This window comes from Branchiostoma lanceolatum, chromosome 9, assembly GCF_035083965.1.
Source record: "Branchiostoma lanceolatum isolate klBraLanc5 chromosome 9, klBraLanc5.hap2, whole genome shotgun sequence".
Taxonomy (NCBI): domain Eukaryota; kingdom Metazoa; phylum Chordata; class Leptocardii; order Amphioxiformes; family Branchiostomatidae; genus Branchiostoma; species Branchiostoma lanceolatum.
The window spans coordinates 20,036,527-20,061,193 of NC_089730.1; the positions used below are offsets into that span (position 1 = coordinate 20,036,527).

The 24,667-nt window shown below is 43.1% G+C and overlaps 2 protein-coding genes across 4 annotated transcripts in view; both read right to left on the reverse strand.

Annotated features, from left to right (window-relative positions):
• The window catches only part of LOC136442355 (zeta-crystallin-like), a 6,862-nt gene extending 721 nt beyond the window's left edge, over positions 1–6,141 (reverse strand). Inside the window, exons 1-8 of one of the 3 annotated variants that reach the window (XM_066439163.1) lie at positions 5,897–6,141; positions 4,966–5,060; positions 4,137–4,289; positions 3,125–3,288; positions 2,524–2,575; positions 1,992–2,141; positions 1,433–1,534; positions 755–844 (exon numbers count right to left, since the gene is read on the reverse strand). In XM_066439163.1, coding sequence (XP_066295260.1) covers positions 755–844; positions 1,433–1,534; positions 1,992–2,141; positions 2,524–2,575; positions 3,125–3,288; positions 4,137–4,289; positions 4,966–5,060; positions 5,897–6,047 — 957 coding nt within the window. In that variant the 5' untranslated portion in view covers positions 6,048–6,141. Of the gene's footprint in view, positions 1–104; positions 201–754; positions 845–1,432; positions 1,535–1,991; positions 2,142–2,523; positions 2,576–3,124; positions 3,289–4,136; positions 4,290–4,965; positions 5,102–5,896 lie in introns of all 3 variants that reach the window. The other 2 variants (XM_066439162.1, XM_066439165.1) reach the window with 2 other exon arrangements.
• Positions 6,142–7,021: 880 nt separating this feature from the next.
• On the reverse strand, positions 7,022–24,072 carry LOC136442668 (uncharacterized; the record flags this gene model as incomplete). Its single annotated transcript, XM_066439612.1, has 4 exons — positions 7,022–11,035; positions 12,763–14,419; positions 16,702–20,196; positions 23,026–24,072. Coding segments are annotated over 4 exons (9,879 nt in total), but the record flags the coding sequence as incomplete, so codon positions are not given.
• Positions 24,073–24,667: the final 595 nt, after the last annotated feature.

Sequence of the window (24,667 nt, forward strand, 5' to 3'; positions counted from 1 at the left end):
TACATCAAACTTTTGATTGTGTCTCACAAAACATAGCCTCAGTTCAAAGATGCAGGAAGTACAATTTAGTTGCCTCTCGCATAAAAAATAAGCAAAGCATATACCACATCCATATGGTACAGCATCACGCCTATGATGGAGGTTTCTTTCGTCATGGCGGCACGAGCGTTGATCTCGGTCGGTCCCCTGTTGCCTACAACCTGGTATAACAGCAGACATACACTAGTACTGATTCCCATCACCACAGTAGCACACATGGCTCAGGGTCATGGATGTGTCACGCCACAAAAGAAATTATTCAGCTGTTTTCAGAGTTTCCGATGATCATAAATGATGTTCAGGTAATGTAGGTCCTTTAGATTTGAAAAGACAATGAGAATTCGGACAATCTGGAGCTTTGTAGCTTGTGTTTCAACCTGTAGCTAAATGTACTGTATATCTTCATGTGTCAATTGAAAGAGCATAGTTTGACCTATATCATGGCACTTTTCACTCACTCATGAGTCCAGTGGTCATAGGGGCGTCATGACAGCCAGCAGCAATGGTCCGTGCCCATCCATGGCACTTTTAGTTCTGTTTAAAGGTCCTACAAACAATTGGCTACATAAGATTCTCCAAGTCCTCAGTATCTTTCTAAATTCAAAGTGTCAGGTTTTGTTACTTGCGACATCAGAAACAAATGAATTTTGTTTGTGGTACAAAAAACATCCATGACATCTGAGACGACCACCATCTGCCCTTGACCTTGACTCACCTCCGTGTCGCGTCCGACACCAATTACCCAGGATTCCTTGGTCATGAGCAGGCGGGGGGTCATTTCTATCCGGCCACGAGAGCCTACAACCTATAGAATAGGGTGACACTTAGCTTGTCCTTGATCAAAATAAAGACTCTTAAGTAATTAACTTAAGACAGTCACTTAAAGAATGTCTCTACCACAACCTACAGAACACTTGGTGCGACACGTTGCACCTTCCTTGATTAAAACAAAGTCTCTCTCACACTCAGTTACTTTTAGAAATTCTCTACGACAACCGACTAGTACAGAACACTGTGGCACTTAGCTCCCTTTTGTTTAGAATTGACACTTGAAAGATAGTTACTCAAAGAACTTTCAAGTTTCTCCTCTCACTTTTACAATTGCAAAGAGTATTGAAAAATGTTCCAATCATAGAAAAAGGAGAACATTTTGTGTGCATCTCTACTTGGACAAAGATATATAGCTGTCAATATAAAACACTTAGCAACATGCCACTTAACAATCTTACAATATAGAATAAACTGACTCCAATCTATCAAGTTAGGATGGAGGGGACTAATACAAGCACCAAAAAGTTCTTCCTCTAAACGCAGTCTATCCTCACAATGGAAGGTATTAATTATTTCTCTATACAGTATTAGATTTTACGTAAAATCATAAGATGTAACTCACCCCCACCCTCCCGTGTCTGGCCAGCAGCTCTAAGTCCTTCTCCAGGTTCACGTTTGCCAGCATCTCAATAATCAGGTCCACTCCAACTCCTGCTGTGGCAGCCTGCAGAATAAACAAACAAAAACACACAAATAAACAAACATCTCAAAAATCAGGTCCATTCCCACTCTTACTGTGGCTGTCTAGTGTCAGGATACAAACAGACAATCTAACCAAGTTGAACATATAAACAAAGTTGTAATAAACCTAAAGCTAACAAACATCTCAACAATCAAATCCACACAAACTCCAGCTGTGAATATACACAGTATGCAATATTCTATCTACATTTGTATCAGTCTAAGAATGTGCTAACATAATAACTAGAAATTTAATGTGTGAGTTAGTGAGTGTGAGTGTGTGAGTGAGTGTGTGAGTGAGTGAGTGTGCGTGAGTTGTGAGTGAGTGTGTGAGTGAGTGAGTGAGTGAGTGAGGGAGTGAATGAGTGTGAGTGAGTTGAGTGAGTGTGTGAGTGACTGAGTGTGAGTGAGTGAGTGAGAATTTGTGACACTGTGTTTACCATGATCTTGTCGGTGTACCCCTCCTCCCGATGGTTGAAGACGTGTGAGGCTCCGTTCTTCCTCACCAGCTCCATCCCCTCGCTACTGCCTGCTGTTCCCATGACAACCATCCCACGAGCCTTTGCCAGCTGAATAGCCGCCAAGCCGACCTGCGATATAGATAGATAGATAGACAGAAAGCTAGAATGGTTCTCAGAATGAGAAATTTTTAGAGATAAGATTTCTATGTTTCTATTTTCTTAGAAAATTAAAATTGTTGCACACGACTAAAAGTTTCTTGGTGAGAAGCTTTCAGACAGCATCTGACATACAAGTTTGAAAAAAATGCAGCAAGTTGAAGTTCTCACAGAAATATGACTATATGTATCTACACACAGGAATATGGCTAACCCCATGATAGAGATGTGCAACATTGTCTCAGAATTGTTGCACAATACACTGTGATAGATGTAGCCCTCCCCTAAGTTATACATGGCCCGACATGGTAATGTTACACTTCATTCAAATGACCATGTCCCCTGAAAGACTCACCCCTCCACTTGCCCCGTGGACCAGCACTGTCTCACCAGGCTTGCCGTGGGTCCTGTAAGGTACAAGCTTCAGTCACTCTCAACTCATGACTGTCAATGCAAACTCAAGAATCAGTCTCATGCTTTTATTGACATCTTTTAGTTATATATCTCTACATCTGCATTCTACGGACATTCTTCTGTAACCTAAAATCTTAAGCTATAAGTGACTATAAGCTTCAGTCACTGTCAACTCATGACAGTCAATGCAAACTCAATCAGAGTCTTTTGCTTATCAATCTTCTTATGCATTCTAATACTATATTGCTTGCAAAAAAACGCTACCCAGTAGATCATGACATACCACAAACCTGACTTTGAAGTTTCGGTGCAACAGATACTGAACGATATACAATGTAGTATGTAGCACTGGTTATCATTGTCTATCTATGTATCTATCTATTTAGATTTACCACATTTGTGGAAGGATTGACCTAACAGGTGACTATCACCTTTTCAAGATGTTAAACCAGACCAGACTGTAAGGTTCGATATGCTCACACTGTGCCAGGACCCCTACTCTTTTCGAGTAAGACGTGTATAAGACATGTACTGTTCCTCACCTGTGGAACAGTGCCCTGTACGCTGTCATGTACGGGGTTCCAGCGGCAGCACCCTGCTGGAACGACAGCCGATCCACCAGCCTGAAGGTCGCATCCTCTTCCGCCACAGTGTACTCCGCGTATGCTCCCGTCACGGTACTCTTGGTAAACACACGGTCTCCCTTCTGTAGTACAAATTATATGGAAGAAATCTTTCAGACTCAGCCTCTTTCTCTCTATCTGTCTCTCTCTCCATCTCCATCTCTATCTTGATAATACTCTCTTTGACACAACAATCAATGTCTAGCCTATAGTAATATGTGTATTTCTGATGATATTGTTCCAACGAAGAAAACTTATCTGTTACACCATGTTCTGTCAAGATTTGGAACTTGCTTTCTTGTGAAAGTTAAAGTGACCAAGGCGTCTTGATAAGATTGGTTTATTGGTTTATTGAGAAAATCCATTAGTGATGTGCCCAAAGGCACACCACTAATCTTCCTGGACTTCTAACATTATAGTAAATACATTACATTAACAAAGATGCATAAGGGTGGCACCCATCTTCATTTCTGTACATAAAGTAGTCCTTGGGCCACACATTTGTGCAAGTCACTACAGCAGGGGGCTAGTCCGGTGGTAGTGATGTGTGTTTAACTAGCGTACTCTCTCCCACATGCTGAGTGCTAAGCAGAGAAAGCAGATTGTACAGGAACCCTGCAATACTGATCTATTCCAATAGATGGCACTACTGCATTGACCTTAAACTTGGTGGCCTCCTTCCCCACATCCTCCACCACCCCAGCCACATCACCCCCCAGCCCCGGGGTCCAGGGCAGGGACGCTAGGTACCCTGCAATACTGATCTACTCCAGTAGATGGCACTACTGCATTGACCTTAAACTTGGTGGCCTCCTTCCCCACATCCTCCACAAACCCTGAGACATCATCCCCCTGGGGTCCAGGGCAGGGGTGCACCATATCCTGCAATACTGATCTATTCCAATAGATGGCACTACTGCACTATACTGACCTTAAACTTGGTGGCCTCCTTCCCTACATCCTCCACCACCCCAGCCACGTCATGCCCTGGTGTCCAGGGTAGCGGGGGTTTGATGTTGTGTGTGCCGCTACGGATGTAGGTTTCCACTGGGTTCACTCCGACTGCTGACACTTTGATCAAAACCTGAAAAAGATTTTAAACAAGATGAAAATAAGATAACAGAAGATGAATAAAGAAAAGAAAAAAAAACTTTAATTGACAGGGCTGCTATACGGTATGCCTCCCGTGTGCCCGTGTGTGAGTGTGTGTGCATGATTGTGTGAGTGAGGTGTGTGTCTGACAGTGGGTGCGTTTGTATAAGTGGGTTATTGAATTGATGTTGTGCGTGTTGCTCCACCAAGTTCACTCCGACTGGGGACACTTTGATCAATACCTGGGGACAGGATTATCATCTTTAAGAAATGTTTGATTATCTGACCGTGCAAAGGAAAAATTATTGTGGTAAAACAATAGCTATAGCTACCCCTACTCAGAACTTACCCTACCCCGACAGGCAATATGTCCACTTATGGATTTATACGTCCATGTGTGTCCTTGTGTGTGTTTGCATGTCCTTGAGGGAGTGTGTGTTTGTTTGTATGTGTGTGTGTGTGTGAGTATATTTGTGTGTTTGCATGTCCTAGTGTGCGTGCGTGCATTTGCATGCATGTCCTTGTGCATGTGTGTGAATTTACTACTTTATCCTTTCATAGACAACAGCTACAGGCAAACCATGTCTAAGTCCTTGAGCTGGAAGGAAGCTAACCCGACTCACCCTGAGAACCCATAAACAAAAAAACAGAAAAACAAACAAACAAACCTGTTTGGCCTGAGCCTGAGGAACGGCGACCTCTTCGACCTTGAGCACCTCCGGCCCTCCAAACTCTCTCACGACGACCGCCCGCATGGCTCCAGCTGCAGCTCGCAGGGAAGCAGACATCAGCTGTTAGCAGGGCCTAGAACAAGCAGTCAGTTACCAACTACTGTAACTTCATTTATTTTCGTGGGGATTGATTTCACAATAGAAGGGAAAAGGAGGTTTTCACTGTGTCTCAATTTCATTTTAAGGCTTAAATTATAAAATACCAGATGCTCGCAGGCAAGCAGACATCAGCAGTTAGCTGGGCCTAGAAGTACATTGATTTATTTGTGCGTGGACTTGATTTTACGGTAGAAGGGAAAACAAGGTTTTTGCAGTGTTTTCAGTTAATTTGAAGGCTTATAAGAAACCTGAGTAAGCTACATACTATGTTTTTTTTTCATTAAAACTAAAAATTGTATTTTATGTTACAAGACACAGCACATACAGGCATGTGTAATCACTAAAAGGAATCTGTAAAATGATACACTAAAGTGCACAATCTAGCATTGCTTTGAATAAGAAAGCTAACAAAAATCCAAAATGTTTGATGAAATGCATAAAGTTTGTTCTCAAATCCGAAATAGATAAACAAATCTCCTGAAGTCAGATACTGTGCACGTGATCACGAGACAGCAATACATCCTGTTAACCTTCTCCCTGCTGCCTTAACCCATAACCAATACACATTTGGTCCAAACGGAAACCATAGCGAGTTCAGTTGATAGATTAATATTCGTCGTCGATACACATATATCAAGGAGGATATATACATATAATGATATATACATATAACTTTACTACTAGAGCCATTGACAGCAACCAGGACATTTCCTGCTTAAGTGGATATTTAACCTAAGGGATCCAAGAAAAACCGAACCAGTGTTCTCACCTGTTGAATACCTGTCCTGTTCCAAGTCTGCACACCTGGCCCCGCCCCCTTCACACCTTCCTGCGTCACTAACGTCACTTCCCTGCCCCAAAACTACAAACAGTACCGACAGGACGGCGCTACAGAGTCGCACAGCACAATCGGCACGCATACAGCTAGGGAAAGTCCTCAAAAGTTACAAGAAATCACGAAATACGTGAGAGTAAACTTTCACTGGCCCCAGACTAGCCAGTTGACCCAAGAGTGAACTTTGCCCCTTTGACACCACAGATGACTTTAACGCCGTCTAGCGAGCTTATCCTGCAATGCAGAAAAATCACCACCGTGTTAGCAAAAGAGGTACTTACATGTAGTATTCTAACTTGTGCATTTATTAACATTTACACATGGACAAACCAAATAAGCTTGTAGGTTCTCCAATTTTACAGGAAATTCTTGATATCATGATACCAAAAGACGAGTATGACTTCGAATGAAAATTTAGCTGTGGATGTGATTGACATTATAAAGACTTTAGACCATATCTAAGTACAGAAAGCATAGTGTTTACTGACAAGCTTTCGATCAGTAGAGACAGGGAATGCCACAAACATTCTGCAACTTATCATCCACTGCTCACCGTGTCTCATCTGCATAACATGACGTCATCTAAGCGGTGGATTGTTCATTTCTTGACAAAGACTGGTATTCTACAGTCGAAAATTTGGGTAAGTCCAATTTTTGTGTGCTGGCAATTAGTTAAAACTTTTTTTTTTCAGAAAGCTTTCGATCAGTTCTCTGACCCTTCTCAACAATCCTAACCGAGACGGGGGCTGATACAGACTGAAGCCACCTTTGCCCCGTTGCTGGGGTCACATTTCCATTCAGATCACGTGACTGTGAGTCATTTGAACATGAGTAGGTTCAAAGCAGGTTTAGAGGAATAATTTTGGTATGCGTTTCACTTTGTGTACGGAAAGACCTTAAAAAACTTTTACAACGAATATGACTTGTATGTTCATTGTCAAATTCAATTTAGTCGTCATGTACTTGTATTTTTAACATAGGCACAATATAAGAAAAAAACACGAAACCATGTCTTATTGAAAAGTTGTAATGTATTTTAAAAGATACAGTATATTACAACAACATTTATCTTATCCTTATTTTACATGGCGTTTTACGAAAGAAAGATCTTTTCCATAACAATTCATATCTATGTGTGTTAACTTTCTAAGCATCTTAGCTTTACCTACATGTTGCCTTCAACAAATGTTCTACGGTGTAGAATAGTCTTCTAGTTCACATGGGAATATCTTCATACAGGTTTGTTTCATATGTGGAGAGAGTGTCTACAGACTTATAAGCTGTCCTCACGTCAAATTTGTTACACTTTAGGGTTTCTCGTCGACATCGGTGGGTGTATGTAGACATTTGCTGATCTAAGTCACATTGATGTTTTGTTGTATACCTGCATTGGTCACACTTGAGGGTTTTTTTCGACTGCAGCTTGTTCCATGCGCCGTGATATCAAAGACGTCTTACTTGCATGGGCTTTCATATGTCGAGTCAGGGCCGACTTGTGACCTGTTGCGTACTCACACTTCCCACACATGTAGGGCTTCTCACCGGAATGTGTGACCATGTGGTCCTTTAAATTATATTTCTGTGCAAACGCGCTGTCACACTGGTCACATTTGTAGGGTCTTTCGACCGCAGATTCTTCCATACGACGAGATATCCGAGACGTTTTACTTGCATGAGCTTTCATATGTCGAGCCAAAGCAGACTTGTGGGCTGTTGTGTACTCACATTTCTCACACGTGTAGGGCTTCTCACCGGTATGCGTGACCATGTGGTCTCTTAGATGTGAGTTCTGTGTAAACGCGTCCCCACACTGGTCGCATTTGTAAGGTTTCTCCCCAGTATGCGTTCTCATGTGCGTGGCTAGGTCAGAGGACGTGGCTGATCTGTGCCCGCATTTTTCACACATGTAGGGTTTCTCGCCCGTGTGCTTAAGCATGTGCCGTTTCAGATGGCGCTTCCGTCTGGTTGAAAAGTCGCACTGGTCACAGTTGAAAGGGTTTTCGCCTGTGTGTGTTCTCATATGCACAGAAAGTTCTTCATTATAAGCCGTCCTGTATCCACACTTTTCACACATGAAGGCTTTCTCACCGTGTGATAACATGTGTTTTCTTAAGCTTTTTCTAGTTACAGCAGAATGGTCGCAATGGTGGCATTTGTATGTTTTGTCACCTGCGTGTTTTGCCATATGTTTTGATAGGCGAGTCTTTTGGGTAGTCACGTAGTCACATAACTCACACGTCAATGGCCTCTCTCCAGTGTGTTGGACCATGTGTAGGTCTATACGCATCTTCCTTGCAGTAGAATAGTCGCACTGGTCGCATTTGTACCGAGATTTCTCACCAGTGTGTGATCTCTTGTGGCGGTTCAGCGCAGACTTAAATGCCGTCCTGTAGTCACATTTGTCACAATTGTAGCGTTTCTCGCCGGTGTGTTTAAACATGTGGTCTCTTAGATTCCCTTTCGTTGCAGCAGAATAGTCGCACTGGTCACATTTAAAGGGTCTTTCCCCAGTATGTATTCTCCTATGTTCAGTTAGGGCAAACAAATCGGGCGCTTGGTGACCGCATTCCCCACATTTGTATCGTTCGTCGCCGTGGTGTTTAGCCATATGTCTGTTCAAAGGGCCCTTGCGCGCTGCGGCGTAGTCGCACTGATTACACTTGTACAGTTTCTCTCCGGTGTGTAACCTCATATGATCCGTGAGATAATGTTTGTCAGCCGTTTCGAACCCGCACTCTTCACACTTGTGTGGTTTCTCTCCACTGTGCGTCTTCATGTGTTGGGTTAGGTATCCCTTTACAGCTGTCTTGTATCCGCATACCTTGCACGCGTAGGGTTTCTCTCCAGTGTGTTGAACCATGTGCATGTCTAAAGTCCTTTGCTCTGTAGCAGAATAGTCGCACTTGTCACATTTGTAAGGTTTCTCACCGGTATGCGTTCTCTTGTGGCGCTTTAGCGCAGACATAAAGGGCGTCCTATAGTTGCATTTGTCACAATTGTAGCGTTTCTCGCCGGTATGTTTAAACATGTGGTCTTTAAGATTGTTTTTCCGTGCAGCAGAATAGTCGCACTGATCACATTTGTAGGGTTTCTCCCCCACATGTGTTCTTACGTGTCGAATAAAGGCAGACTTACACTGCGTCCTGAATTCGCACTTCTGACACTGGTGGCGTTTCTCACTGCTGTGTTTCGTCATGTGTTTTGACAGGAGAGACTTTTTAACCGTTCTGTATCCGCACTCCTCACACCTGTAGAGTTTGCCGTTAGTTCGGTGCGCCGTGTGCGCGTGTCGGAGTGATGAAGCCCTTTTGTCTTTTTCTTCACACAGAATTCCCTTCTTCCTTTCCTGTTGCCCTTCATCTGTCTGGCCCTCTTCGTTCCCAGGATGTTCTACAGGCCGTTCTGTCTGGCCCTCTCCACCGTTTGTCTCGTTCCCAGGATGTTCTACAGGCCGTTCTGTCTGGCCCTCTCTATCGTTCGTCTCGTTCCCATGATGTTCTACAGGCCGTTCTTTCTGGCCCTCTCCGCCGTTTGTCTCGTTCCCAGGATGTTCTACAGGCCGTTCTGTCTGGCCCTCTCTATCGTTCGTCTCGTTCCCATGATGTTCTACAGGCCGTTCTGTCTGGCCCTCTCCATCGTTAGCCTCGTTCCCAGGCGGTCCTTCAGGCCGTTCTCCAACGGAAAATCCGCAGCTGGAGTTTTTCGTGTGAGAGCTGGAGCTTTCACGCCACGTTTCCTCGCTGGATGCCTTCCTTTTCTTGCTCTGCTGACTTTCCTCATCTGTTGTGTCGTCGTCACTGGTGTCTGTCTCGTTTCTAGAGCTCCTTGCAGGTTTTTCACCTGTATGTCGGTTTAGAGCACGCTTCCAAGATGTCTTAAAATCACACTGGCCACATGCGTATCGTTTCTCGCCTGTGTGTGTAAACATGTGGGCGTCTAAATATCTCTTTTCTTTTGCAGAGTAGTCGCACTGGTCGCACTTGTACGGTCTTTGATCGGAATTTCCGTCTGCATGTCGAGTTCTCATGTGTCGGTTTAGAGCACTCTTCCAGGCTGTCTTGAAATCGCACTGACCACATTGGTGTGGCTGTTCGCCAGAGTGTGTTATCATGTGGTCCTGCAAGTGTTTCTTTTGCGTAAAAGACGAGTCACACTGGTCGCATTTGTAGGGTCTTTCTCCCGTATGTGTTCTCAAATGTTTGGTCAGCATTGTACGATCACGCGCCATGTATCCACATTCATCACACGTGTAGTGTTTGCGGCCCTTATGATTAGCTAAGTTGCACTCACATACAGCAGAAGAGCCGCACTCATCACAAATATGTGCCCTTTTCTCTGTGTGCTTTCTCTTTCGTAATCGCAACGACATTGCCTTTTCAGGCTGACCCGAGTTTACATAAGAAGGATCTTCGCATGGAGTTTTGTTTTTCCTATCCGCTTGCCTTTCAGATGTCAGGCATTCGTCATTGCTGGTCTCGTTCAGAGGTTGTCTTTCAGGCAGTTCTTGAACCCGAGACCCACAGTTGGTCTTTTCCTTCTCGAGAGTGGAGGTTTCATTGGACGTTTTCTGGCATGTTATCTTTCTTTTCTTGCTCTGCTCCTTCTCCTTTTCTTTCGTCTCGTCGTCTGTGACTATTTTGTTTTTGATCGACTGACTCGTATGTCGCACTTTATGATGCCGGATAACTGCAGACTTGTAGGCTGACACGAACTCACACTTCCCACATTTAAAGGGTTTCTCGCCGATGTGTTTGTTCAGGTGTTGGTCTAAATGGTTCTGATGTTTCGCAGAATAGTCGCAGTGGGGACACTTGTACGGTTTTCCACCTGTACGATTGGGCTTTTCCATTTCACGGGTGGAGTTTTCACTGCAGGTTTCCTGAAAGGGCGTTTCGTTCCCCTGTTGCTCTTTCGTATTTGTCGTCTTGTCTTTTTTGTTATCTGTCTCGCAGTTTTCCTCCCCGAGTGTTCCGCCCTCCTCGTCCCGGCGTTTTTCTGAACTTGTCGCCTCGTTTCCGGAGTGTCTGGTAGGCATATTTTCCAGGGGATTTCCGCTGCTTTCCTCGTCCATTTCTGTGAATAAGTAGGGAACACAACGTTTAAAAAAAAAACACGTTAACATGCCAAGGATGTTTTCAATCTCCTTGAACATACCAAATTCATGTGCATGTTCCTATAGGTTTCGTCGAATTTGCTCATTACAATTTAGATAATTCAAGCAAATTGGGAACTTTAAGTTTAAGTTAACTTTAAGTTTAATACTGGAACAGTCCTACCTGACCGAAAATTCTATTCTATTCTACTCTACTCTACTCTACTCTACTCTACTCTACTCTACTCTACTCTACTCTAATACAATAACGTTGTTGTTGTTTGTCCAACGTGACTCTCTAATTTCTAAGCTATCCTCAAATCACTAACCTAGTTCGACGTAGCTGCAATTTTAGGACGAAGTAGTGATGTCTAATAGTGAAAAATGTCTTACCTTTCGTATTCTAGTGTTACTGATGGAACCGGATTTCAAAGAACTTAGAAATCACGTAACATTTGAGAGAAACAGTGCTACAAACAATAACCAAGATGGCGGACAAGCGGCATACAGGTCAGCGGTTAAAAGGTCGAAGGTCATATACCTGATTACACCACTGCCAGGTCGCGTCACCGCATATTAGTCAGTAATCAGTAATGATTCAGTAATCTATCATTCGTGTCGTTGACCTCATGCAAAGATCTACATTTCATATAAGTGACTGATCATTCAAAGAATACTTCATCACACAACTATTCAAGACTAAAAAAAGGTTATCTCTTAGTCGCAAAGAATCAGACCGCTTGGTATTTCCATAGTGAAGTCAGAGCAACAGTTATGGTCACATACCACATACGAGACGAGCTGTATTAATCAAGTTTCGCCATGAATAAAGTTGTAGAACACATTTTTATATACTATCAGCACTCCTCACACACGAACTGACAGAAATATCAGTCTCATTGTCGCTGTGTTTGCGTCACAATCAAGACATGCAGGGGAAACGATGTCAAGTTTTCAACAACTTTATTTAGCCATAACCAAGCTACATCAGACTACCGTTTTAAACAACAATCTTTATGAACACAACATATTTATATGTATTCTTCTTCTTTCTCTAGATGTGTGTATATGGACAAGGTGCCCGAATTAAATGGAAAAAAAAAACACGTCGACTTTAAACAAACCATGCCTTCAATAAGTTTTCTATGCAGTAAACCTTTAAGGTTTGGATAGGTCAGAAGTCGTGGTTGACTTTTACCTGATTATCTAAGCTATAAGCTAGAGACTATATGTATTTTGACTAAAGAAGTTCATATCTGTAAACGTTCCAAACATTTTGAATGCTGCAATTTTGAACTGTACTGAATGGTTGTCTAGTTAACACGAGAATGTTTATTTCACCATTCAAAAGTATGTTTATCTTACACATATGTCGGCATAGGGCAGAACTATGAGCTGTCTGAAACATCTCACTTGATTGAGTTTTGATGTGTCCATAGATGGAAGACCTATGAGCTGTTCTGTACTCACACTTCTCACAAATGTACGTAGGGCTTCTCACGGTATGTGTAAATATGTGGCCTTCTAATTGTATTTTCTGTGTAAACTTGAAGTTACACCCAGTCCCTGGTCACATTTTAAGGTCTTACACCTATATGTTTTCTCATGTGCGTGGACAGGTTAGAGATCAAAGTCGACCCGTGTCCGCATTATTCACATATTTAGGATTTCTCTCCGGCGTGCATAACAGCCGTGTGTTGTATCAAACCGCGCTTCCGCCTGGCTGAAAAGTCGCACTGGCCACATTTGAAAGGCTTTTCGCCTGTATGCTTTGTCATATGCACCAATAGTTCCTTCTTATAAGCCGTCCTGTATCCACATTTTTCACACATGAAGCGTTTCTCACGGTTGTGTGACACTATGTGCTTGTTTAACATCCTTTTCGTCACAGTGGAATAGCCGCAATGTTCGCAATTGAAGGGCTTTTCAGCTGTATGTTTTTTCATATGCTGTGTTAGATGAATCTTTTCGGTTGTCACGTACTCACATACCTCACACTCGTACGGTTTCGTGTGTCGAATCAAGTGTTGGTCTAAATGTTTTTTCTGTGCAGCAGAATAGTCGCACTGGTCACATTTGTAAGGTTTCTCACCGGTGTGTGTTCTCTTGTGCTTATTAAGCGAAGACGTGAAAGCCGTCCTGTATTCACATTTGTCACAACCGTATTGCTTCTCACCAGTATGTGTAGACATGTGGTCTTGTACATGTCTTTTCTGTGTAGCAGAATAATCGCACAGGTTACACTTGTAGGGTCTCTCGCCAGTGTGCGTTCTCATGTGGATGACTACACTTTTTTTGTATCTGGCAGAGTAAGAGCACTGGTCGCATTTGTAGCGTCTTTCATCGGTACGTTTGGACACCGTTGGCCTTTGTTTTTCACCTGTATGCTGCATTCTCACATGTCGTTTTAGGGCGGACTTCCAAGCTGTCCTGTACTCACACTGGCTACATTGATGTGATTTTTCGCCAGAGTGTGCAACAATATGGAGCGTTAAATGTGAGTTTTGTGTGAAGGCCGAGTCACACAGGTAACACTTGTAGGGTTTCTCGCCGGTGTGTGTTCTCTTGTGGACGACTAAACTTGCTTTCTGTCTAGCAGAATAGTCACACTGGTCACATTTGTAGGGCCTTGGTTTGGACATGGTTGACCTGTGTTTTTCATTTGTATGTTGCATTTTCATATGTCGATTTAGAGCAGACTTCCAAGCTGTCCTGTACTCACACTGGCCACATCGGTGTGGCTTTTCACCAGAGTGTACAGCCATGTGGATCTGTAAATATGAGCTTTGTGTGAAAGACGAGTTACACAGGTGGCATTTGTAGGGTCTTTCGCCCGTATGTCTTCGCTTATGTTTAGACAGTGCTGAAGGGTAAGGCGCCCTGTATCCGCACTCCCCACACAAGTAGCGGCTGTCACCTGCATGTTCCTCTCTCGTATGTTGAGTTAGGGCGGACTTGCACGTGGCTACATACGGGCATTCCCCACATTTGTAAGGTTTTTCATCGGCATGAATACTTCGTACATGCTTGGAAAGGGTTGATAAGTCAGCTACCCTGAATCCGCACTCTCCGCAGACGTAGGCCCTCTGACCTGCATGTTTCCGCGTCATATGTCGAAAAAGGGAGGCCTTCCAAGCTGTCTTGTACTGACATTCCCCGCACTGGTAGCGTTTCTCACCCGAGTGCGTGATCATGTGGTCTTGTAAATGTATCTTTTGTCTAAAGGAAGAGTCGCACTGGTCACATTTGTAGGGTCTTTCACTTATGTGTATTCTCATATGCAGGGCGAGGGTTGAACGGTAACGCGCCCTGTATCCGCACTCTCCACAGATGTAGGGTTTGTGGATCTTGATTACTAAGTTGCACTGACATACAGGAGAAAAGCCACACTTATCGCAGCCACGACTTTTACGATTTGCAGAATCGTCACACCGGTCGCACTTGAAGGGTTTTTTACTTGTACGTTTGGATTCGTTCATCTCAAGGGTGGAGTTCTCACTACAGGTTTCCTCGCAGAGCGCTCCCCATTCCTCGTCCTGACATTTTTCTCGACTTGTCTCTTTTCCAGAAATCATGGCAGGTAGGTCTTCCTGGCGATTTTCACAGCTTTCCGCGTCCATTTCTGCGCACATAACACAAATTCCTATGTTTTACTAATGCTTGCCAAACAATTAGATAAAAACTGAAGTTACCAATACTAAAAACATTGTACCACAACGTTGTTAAAATTCAGATCCCCTGACAAAATGTACAGGTGGATTCACTCTTGTGTCAAATGAACACTGTATGACATAGTATCTAGAGAGAACAATACGCTGCTGAGTGAGGTTATATGGATTCCGACAATCATTCAGCCACGTAAAATAGGAAGGTATCAGTTACTAAAGCAACTGGGTGGATTTTGGAAACGGTCAGGCGTTTCAGGAAGCATCCACAGTCTTTTGTCATTTCATTTATTTCTTTTTACCAGTGGATACGCTCAGATCTCAAGCTTAAAGCCCGTTTTTCAGGTTCCCCGGAAAATTATAAAATACACAGATACACATAATGGCAGTGATATGGTAACCCTTATGCTAGATGCAAAGCTGGTGAGAGATCCCAACAACTGTTTGGATGCCTGGAATAAATCCTGGCAAACCTCTACACCCAGACTAGTTTAATTGTATGGATGACAAAAACTATTCAAGGTCGTTCGATTTGTTATGTGCCCCCCTCCCTCGGACATACGGTGTTCTTTTAAAACACATCCCTATTAAAAGCTGCTACAACATTAGCACCCAAGTAGCGCAACGCGATTACAAATGCCCTACCTGTTGATATTGACTGCTAGCTAGTTGGTGCGGCGTTGAAGTTTGTTAGAAATAGCGCCAAATGCAAGATTGTTTTAGTCTCGTGCTGCTCAAAATGGCGAACAAGTTGATTTAGGGTCATCGGGGCAAAGGTCAAAGTTGACATACCTGATTATTCGAGCTAGAGGCCCCAGCTTTTTTTTTATATTAGTGGTTTATTTGAGAAAATACCATGAAACTATCATTCACGGAGTTGACGGACATTAGGTTAGTTTCGCAATAGTGAACTTTTTTGTCAAAATACATTATGCCATGGAAATGTTTCATTTTCGATGTTTCTGCACCGTAATCACGTCAAAAAAACCTAACACACAGAATGTTCTTCAGCAAGTTTATTATGCCATTTACCAGGGTACAAGAAACTACCATTTTGAACAAAATATATATAACTTTTTGAATCATAACCACGCCAAAAAAAAAGCCATCCAGACTCAGGAAATTATTTCTTTAAAAGTTTATTTCGCAAGTTACTAGGCTAAAACAAACAAACAACCTACAATTAAAATCAGAAGGCAAACAAACAAACATGTTATATTGCTAAGTCAAGAGAGCTACGACAATTATAGAGGTTAACTTTTTTCACTCATTTTTTTCACTAATATTTTTTCTTGACAATGACAGCTACATAAGAAAATGATAACATAACGAAACTTTAAAAAAAAATTGGTGCAGGTAACTATACAGGATAGGGAACTCCCTCAAATAGCTCTATTTCTACACTATAGTAATCCTATACAAAAGAAAAAAATACGTCTAAATAATTTTTCTCAAGCAATTTTTTTTGCCATTTACTTGGCTACAGCAAACAACCATTTGAATCAGGAAACAAACGGAACAATATTATATCCTTAATCTAGGGGGCTACGACAATTCAAGACGTGATTTTTTCACAAATGTTTTTCTTTTAATGGCAATGATAGCTAAATACAAGAAAAACGAGAAAACAAAAACCAAAGGTAAAAAAAAACCTCATTGATGCAGGTAACTACAAAATAGGCAATCCACTCAAATATCTCTATTTTTACACTAGAGCTGTTTACAGTGCGCGAAAGTGTCCGTTTACGTAATGGGTCCTCTTGAAATTGGACCGTTACTGTGTTAGCTGTAATGCAGTTTGATATAAATGGTTTCCCATATTAATGGTTTCCCATAATACTCTTGTATCATGAGTTGATAACAACGCCAAAAAGTAATTCACAAACCATGTTTCCCAGCAAGTCTATTTTGCCATTTACCAACCTACAACAATCTAATGTTTTTCGTTGATTACGTTACGTTTTCTTTGTAGCTTGCTTTTAAACGTGGACTTGCACGTCATCGTGTCTAGTCAGATGTGTGGCTAGAGAGTTTTTCCGTGAAGCAGAATAGTCACAGTAGTCACATTTGTAGGGTTTCTGACTGGCGTGCTTACTAGCCATGTGATGGTTTAGATTGTCTTTCCTTACAGTCGAATAGTTGCAGAAGTCACACTTGTGTGGCCTGTCTCCACTGTGAATTTTCATATACTTGGACAGGTAAGCCTTACTTCTTGTCTTGAACGGGCACTCTTCACACGCGAAGCGTTTCCCGCGCGAGTGTACGAAGCTATGGTTGTATAGAGTACTTTTAAGTGCAGTAGAAAAGTCGCACTGGTCACATTTGAAGGGTTTTTCTCCTGTATGCGTTCTCATGTGTCCGGCGAGGAAACGCTTAGTAGTCGTCCTGTGTCCGCATTCCCCACACATGTAGGGCTTCTCACCGGTGTGCTTGAGCATGTGTTCGTCTAAATTACTCCTCCATGCAGCTGAAAAATCACAATGTTTACACTTGTGGGGCTTCTCACCGGTGTGTACGAGCCTGTGCTGTTTAAGATTCCCTTCGTATACTGTAGAGTAGTCACACATGTCACACACGTAAGGTTTCTCACCAGTGTGTTTGTGCGCGTGTAAGTCTAAACTCCGTTTCTCAGCAGCTGAATAATCGCACTTACCACACTTGTAAGGCTTTGAGTGAATTCTCAAATGTCTGGTTAGGCTAGACCTTCTAGTCGTCCTGTACCCACACTCTCCACACGTGAAGGGTTTCTTACCTTCATGTTCGAGCAAGTGAATGTCTAAAGTCTTTTTTCGTGCAGCTTTGAACTCGCACTGGTCACACTTGTAACGTTTTTCCTCAGCGTGGATGTTCGTGTGTAGGAATAGGGATGTGACGTCAGCCGCCATGTAATCGCACTCGCCACACATGTAGGGTTTCTCAGTTGTTGTGTGCTTCACCGCGTGCTGATCTAAATCAGTTTTCGTTGTAGCTGAATACTCGCAATGATCACATGTGTACGTTTTTTCACCAGTGTGTTCTTTCATATGCTGACGAAGGGATGAGCTCCGGATCGACCGATATCCGCACTCCCCACACAGGTAGGGTTTGTCACTATGATGTTTGATCTTGTGAATATCCAACTGGCTTTTGCTCCAAGCTGAATAGTCGCACTGGTCACATTTGTGGGGTATCCTACCTGTATGTTTTCTCATATGCACGAATAGGTGAGGCTTGTAAGCCGCTCTGAACCCGCATTCCCCACATATGTAGGGGGTTTTACGAGTGTGCTCTTTCATATGCTTTGATAGGAAGTACTTATTAGCTGCTCTGTATCCACACTTCTCGCAAACGTACTTCGACTCCACGGTGTGACCTTCCTCCTGCCCGTCCACCTGTCCCGTACGGGCCTGCACGAGTGGGTGTTGTACATGTGGGGTCTCTTCGACGAACCGGGTGCTGTTTAGGCCCCTCGTTTCCCCACTTACAATTTCAGGATCCTTGCTCTCTTGTAACTGTGGCTCTAGGACTGTTGTGTTGTCCTTCGCGTCATTTAGTCCGTTTCCTAGATGCTCGTTAGGATATTCCTGAACTTCTTCTTCATTGTGTTTAGCCAAATGTTTGGTTAATAAGTTTTTCCGTGAAGCAGAGTAGTCACAGAAGTTACATTTATAGGGTTTCTGGCCGGCGTGCCTATTAGCCATGTGTTGGTTTAGATTGTCTTTCCTTGCAGTCGAATAGTCGCAGAAGTCACACTTGTACGGCCTGGCTCCACTATGTACTGCCATATGTCGAATCAGACGAGCCTTTGTAATCGTCTTGTATTCGCACTCTTCACACACGAAGCGTTTACGGCCCGTGTGTCTCAATCTGTGTATATATAGGCTACTTTCACCTGCAGCAGAAAAGTCGCACTGGTCACATTTGAAGGGTTTTTCACCAGTGTGCGTCCTCATATGTCTTGCCAGGAGACGCTTGTTAGTCGTTCTGTGTCCGCATTCCCCACACATGAAGGGCTTCTCACCGGTGTGCTTGAGCATGTGTTTGTCTAGATTACTCCTCGACGCTGATGAAAAGTCACAATGTTTACACTTGTGGGGCTTCTCACCGGAATGTGTGAACTTGTGCTGTTTAAGATTCCCTTCGCATATTGTAGAGTAGTCACACATATCACACCCGTAAGGTTTCTCGCCAGTATGTTTGAGCGCGTGTAAGTCTAAACTCCTTTTCATTGCAGCTGAATAATCGCACTTATCACACTTGTAAGGCTTTGAGTGAATTCTCAAATGTCTGGATAGTCTATCCCTCACAGTCGTCCTGTACCCACACTCCCTACACTTGTAGGGTTTCTCGCCAGTGTGTGTGAGCATGTGACGGTCTAACCTGCTTCTCCGTATAGCTGCATAGTCGCACTGGTCACACTTGTAACGTTTTTTCACGGCGTGGATTTTCATGTGTTGGGATAAAGACGACCCGTCAGCTGTCCTGAACCCGCAGTCCCCACACATGTACGGATTCTCACTGGCGTGCTTACCCATGCGTTGATCCAAACCTTTTCTTGTTGAAGCTGAATACTCACAGTGATCAGATTTGTAAGGTTTTTCTCCCATGTGTATTGTCGCATGTTGGAATAGATCAGACATCTGCGTCGCCTTGTACCCGCACTCCCCACACGCGTAGGGATTGTCACGGTTATGTTTCTTCTTGTGCAGATCGAGACTGCTTCTGTGTGCAGCTGAATAGTCGCACTGGTCACATTTGAAAGGTTTTTCTCCGGTGTGTTTTCTCATATGTGTAACTAGAGATGATCTTATAGCCGCCCTGTATCCGCACTCCCCACACATGTAGGGTTTCCCACCGGTGTGTCTAAGCATGTGCTGGTCTAGACACGTTTTATGAGCTGAAGAAAAGTCGCAGTGGTTACATTTGTAGGGTTTTTCACCTGTATGTTTTCGCATATGTCGGGATAGGTTGGCCATTATAGCCGCCCTGTAGCCACACTCTCCACACACGTAAGGTTTTTTACCAGTGTGCCTAATCTTGTGCGATATCAGACCGCTTTTCGAGGATGTCGAAAAGTCACACTGATCACAGCTGTACGGCTTTTTACCTGTGTGTTGTATTTTATGTTTGGATAGGTTTGAACTGTAAGCCGTCCTGTACCCGCACTCCCAACAGGTGTAGGGCTTCTCACCTGTGTGCTTTTTCATATGTCTGGATAGGTAACGCTTGTGAGTTGTCCTGTATCCACATTCCTCACAAACGTAGGTTGAGCCCACGGTGTGGTCTTCTCCATGCTTGTTCATCTTCCTCGTACGGGTCCGTACATGTGGTGGTAGTGTGGCCTCTCCGCCCCTTGAGATGCTGTTCGCATCTGTCGTTTCCGCAAATACAATTTCTTTATCCTCTTTCTCCTGTGTCCATTTGCCTGTGGTCTGGTTCTTTGTGACGTCATTTCCGTCTCCGGGCATTTCTTCAACGGACGGATCCATTTCTAGGAACTGTTGAAAAATACCAAGACCATTATCGTGGAGTGCCATGTCGTTTCCGGATTTGTGAATATGCATTTTCCGTTCCATGACAAATAACAAATGTTCACATTACAATTCCCAACAAGTAGACTAAAAATGGGAAACACGGACTTCTCATTTATTTGCGTCTAGTAGATGCTTCTGCTGACAAATACATTTAGAAACTAGCCTCCGTTGCAGGCTCTGAACCGGCTTTTTGGGGGACTAAATAATACACTTTTTGCAGCCAGCCCGTAACTATCAGCCAACCCTGTAACTATCAGCCTCTAGCCGGCTGATAGTTACAGGGTTGGCTGATAGTTACGGGCTGGCTGCAAAAAGTGTATTATTTAGTCCCCCAAAAAGCCGGTTCAGAGCCTGCAACGGAGGCTATTTAGAAACTGTGATTATGAAGATGATAATAAAGCTGGGTTCTTTACGCCAATCAAGATAACATAATAATCAAAGACATCAAAGGACAGGAGTGGGGGCAAAGGGATTCATTTTTGGGATAGGTGCACCGATGTCCGAAAAGCAGTGTGTTTAGCACTGAGTGCGCCTACCCTGTATAAAGAAAACAGAAATAAATAAATAAATATAAAATTTTAGGTGTACAACATGAAAAACGGGAATATCAGCAACGCTGCATGCGTGTAGTGACCCTCCCCAATACAGGTATTAGTGGTAGGCCCCTAGTTGGAGGTCAGAGAGAGCACAAGGATTATTTGAGTTACACCAGGAGAGAGTTAACAGTGAGGCGTGCGTGTGTGGACCCTCGTGGACTTTGTACATTTAAAGGATTGATTCTACACCATCGGGCTCTTGGCAATATCTTTGAAGAGAACCTCTTAACAAGCAAAACCAATTGCAAATAACACAGTTTCTACCTCTCTTCAGAGCTTGAATCGTAAATTTTGAAGCTAACTTCAAAGTCTTAAATAATATAACGATTTATCATTTTCACTTTTCTGTATACAGGTGGGTACATGAATAGCCCTACACAAATATCAAGGTGCACTGCTCCCACAGTAAAAAAAAAATAGGTGCACAGCTGCAATTTTGGGTGCACAAAAGTGCTTATTACAGTTACAAATTGCTACATGTTGGCTAATCATATCCAGCCTTATCCAAAGTCTTTCTGGTCACTTCTGGCTGCTTGTCTTCAAAACGTTACATAATGAAATTTACAGTACCCCCCCTCCCTCCACCCTTGAACGGGACCATTGGTATTGGCGTTCTCCCAAAACACACCCCTGGTTCGAAGCTGTTACAACATATTAGCACAGCCCAAACAGCTTTTCCCGACAACAAAGGTCTTACCTGTTGATGTTGACTGCTAGCTAGTTGGTGTGGTGTTGAAGTTTGCGAGAAACAGCGTCGAATTCAAGATTGTGATACGTCTCCAAAATGGCGGCTAGCTCGATCACAGGTTCCAAGGGGCAAAGGTCAAAGTTCACCTAAACTGGACACGTTGCTCTAGACTACCATGTACTGACAGATTCACACCAGACCAACCCTATTTTTAACCTGGGGATCGACTAGTGTTTGCTTCAGAATACGACTGGTATCTATGTAAAGCTGAGAACCGTTGATAAAATATGAGTAAAGAACATCCATACATATATCCAAGCAGGTATATTCTTTGTGTGTTACACCTGTTTTTTTGCAAAATCTAGTATTTCTCTCTAGTATTGTATTTTTAACGGTAGGAGATGGTGAACCATTTAGAAATACAAGACCACAAAAGAGTACCATATCTTGCAAAAACCGGATCTTCTCATCTGCTTGGAGATTGCATAATGTTACATACATACATACATACACCACTAAAGAAACAGTTTCAAAACCCTTGTTCTTCAGTGTTTTACATTTATTCATACATTCAAAGTTTGAGATGTAAATTGCAGAAAAAAACAGAGGTTCTGATATATCATTAATGAGGACACACATCTAATTGAGATGCATCATCTTCTATCTAAAAATATCCTCAGTCTAAAGATTTGAATAAATAAATATGTCTAATTCCTTCCATAGTAGTTCTAAGTTACAGAGCCTCCAGCTTCTATATCAAACACAGCATCGTTTCTTCGATCAGGTAACATCTTTTTGTCATGTACATCATTTAAGGTGTTATGGAGGCTGCGTTTTCCTCTTGATATCTGAATAATTGATAATATACTACATAACATAATCATACTATCATAAAGGATATCTATTTGAGGGAAACAATTATAACTATTTAGATAAATACACTCAGAAAGTTTGAACTGAATTCACCAACTTAAATACTATTGCAATGAACTAAGTTAGGCCCTACCGAGGTATAAGTAAATCCTAGAACATTTGCGGTGGTTTTGTTTTGGCAGTAACCTCCACACTTCAAAATCCATGACACCCCGTTTATGCATTTCAATTATATTACTACCAGTACTGTACTTCACAATTGTTTCAACCCTCAAACACTGTGAAAACCTTCTTTTCTCACATACAGCAAAATTAAACCCTACAAAACAACAGTACTAAACATATATAGTACATGTAGGATGACCAGCAGGGATTTTGTGCAATAGGCATAGGTAGGATGATCTCCTTTACTTTGCAGTCTATTATCAATTTACTTGTACTTGTTAAAGGCCATAGACTAGTCTGCTATTGGACGATTCACAAATAATATTCAGTAATACTGTGTTACAGTAAAGTACATCATTTACATGTACAACACCCTACCAATAAGTATAACATACTTAGCATTCTCATTCAAAACATACAGGTCTATGCATTTGGCTACCCTTTGATCCACTTAAGCTGTGTTTAGAGTTAAAGCAAGTTAATCATCTTGTGCTTTCTCTTGTGTTTATTGAGGTCACTAATATCAGCTGCCCTGTGCCCACACTCTTCACACTGGTAGAACTTCCCATCAGCGTGTTTAGACATATGCACGTCTAAGTCACGTTTCTGCACAGCCGAGTAGTCACACTGGTTACACTTGTAAGGGTTGTCCCCAGTATGCGTTTTCATGTGTCTGTTCAGGCCGTGCTTGTGAGCTGTCCTGTACCCACACTTGTCACATTTATGCTTCTTCTCACCGGTGTGTGTGGCCATGTCCTCGCCAAGATTGCTTTTCCTAGCTGTAGCAAAGCCGCAAAGTTGACACTTGTATGGATAATTACCAGTATGTGTTATCATGTGCCGCGTTAGGTGGACCCTATAGCTTGTACTGTACCCGCACTCCGTACAAGCGTATGGCTTCTTACCAGAGTGTTTACGCATGTGCATGTCTATGCTGGTCTTCCATGCGGTCGAGAAGTCGCACTGGTCGCACTTGTAAGGTTTTTCACCTGTATGTATTCTGACATGTTCGGTGAGGCTGAAACCGTTGGGTGCCCTATAGTCGCACTCTACACATATGTAGGGCGGACCTTTCAGTGGCTTTGTCACACGTTCATCCCTATACCCAGGGGGAGCTTGTTCACCTGAATGCAAGGATGCTTCCGTACCAGCCTGGGTGGAATTGAAACTGTGTGTTTGTTCATATTGATTGTCCCTTTCCTCCTCCTGCTGCCTTCCTGTGTCTGTTGACTCGTCCACTCTGTAATTTGTCTTGGAGGCAGGCAGGGCAGAGGCTACACTGCTACAGGTTGTTTCATGTGGACTATCCCTTTTCTTGCACAGTTGCATACCTGTGTCTGTTGTCTGGTCCTGTCTGAAATGTGTCCCATAGGCTGGCAGAGTAGACCGTACACTGCTACAGGTTGCTCCTAATGCAAATGGACTGTCACTTTCCTTATCCTGTTGCATTCCTGTGTCTGTTGTCTGGTCTTCTCTATTTTTTGTCTCGTACGTAGGCAGTGTAGAGCTTACGCTACTGCCCTGCTGCCTTTCTGTGTCTAGATGCGATGTTTGATCTTCTTGTTTTTTGGTTTTTGGAAGGGTATAGTCTACAGCGATGCAGGTTTGCGCACATGGATTCTCCCATTTCTTGTCATGCTGCCCTCCCATGTCTAGATGTGTTGTCTGGTTTTCTCGTTTTTTTGTCTCATAAGCAGGCACGGTAGAACCTACACTACTACAGGTCTTCTCACATGGACTCTCCCTTTCCATATCTTGCTGCCTTCCTGCATTTATTTTCAGGTCTTCTCTGTTTTTTGTCTCACAAGTGAGCATGGTAGAGCCCACGCCACCGTAGGTTTTCTCACATAGTCTCTCCCTTTCCTTGCCCTGCTGCATTTCTGCATTTGTTGTCTCGTCCTTTCTGTAATTTGTGTCGTAGCTGGGAAGGGAGGAAGCTACACTTCTGTACACAATGTAGGTTTTGTCACACGGAATCTGTCTTTCCTTGTGCTGCTGGCTTCCCACATCCTCTGTGCTGTAAGTTTTTTCACCATGCTGTGTAGTTTCCCTGAACAGTGTCCGCCTGAATATGGGTGTGTCCTCGCATGACGGACTCTCCCCTTCCTTGTCC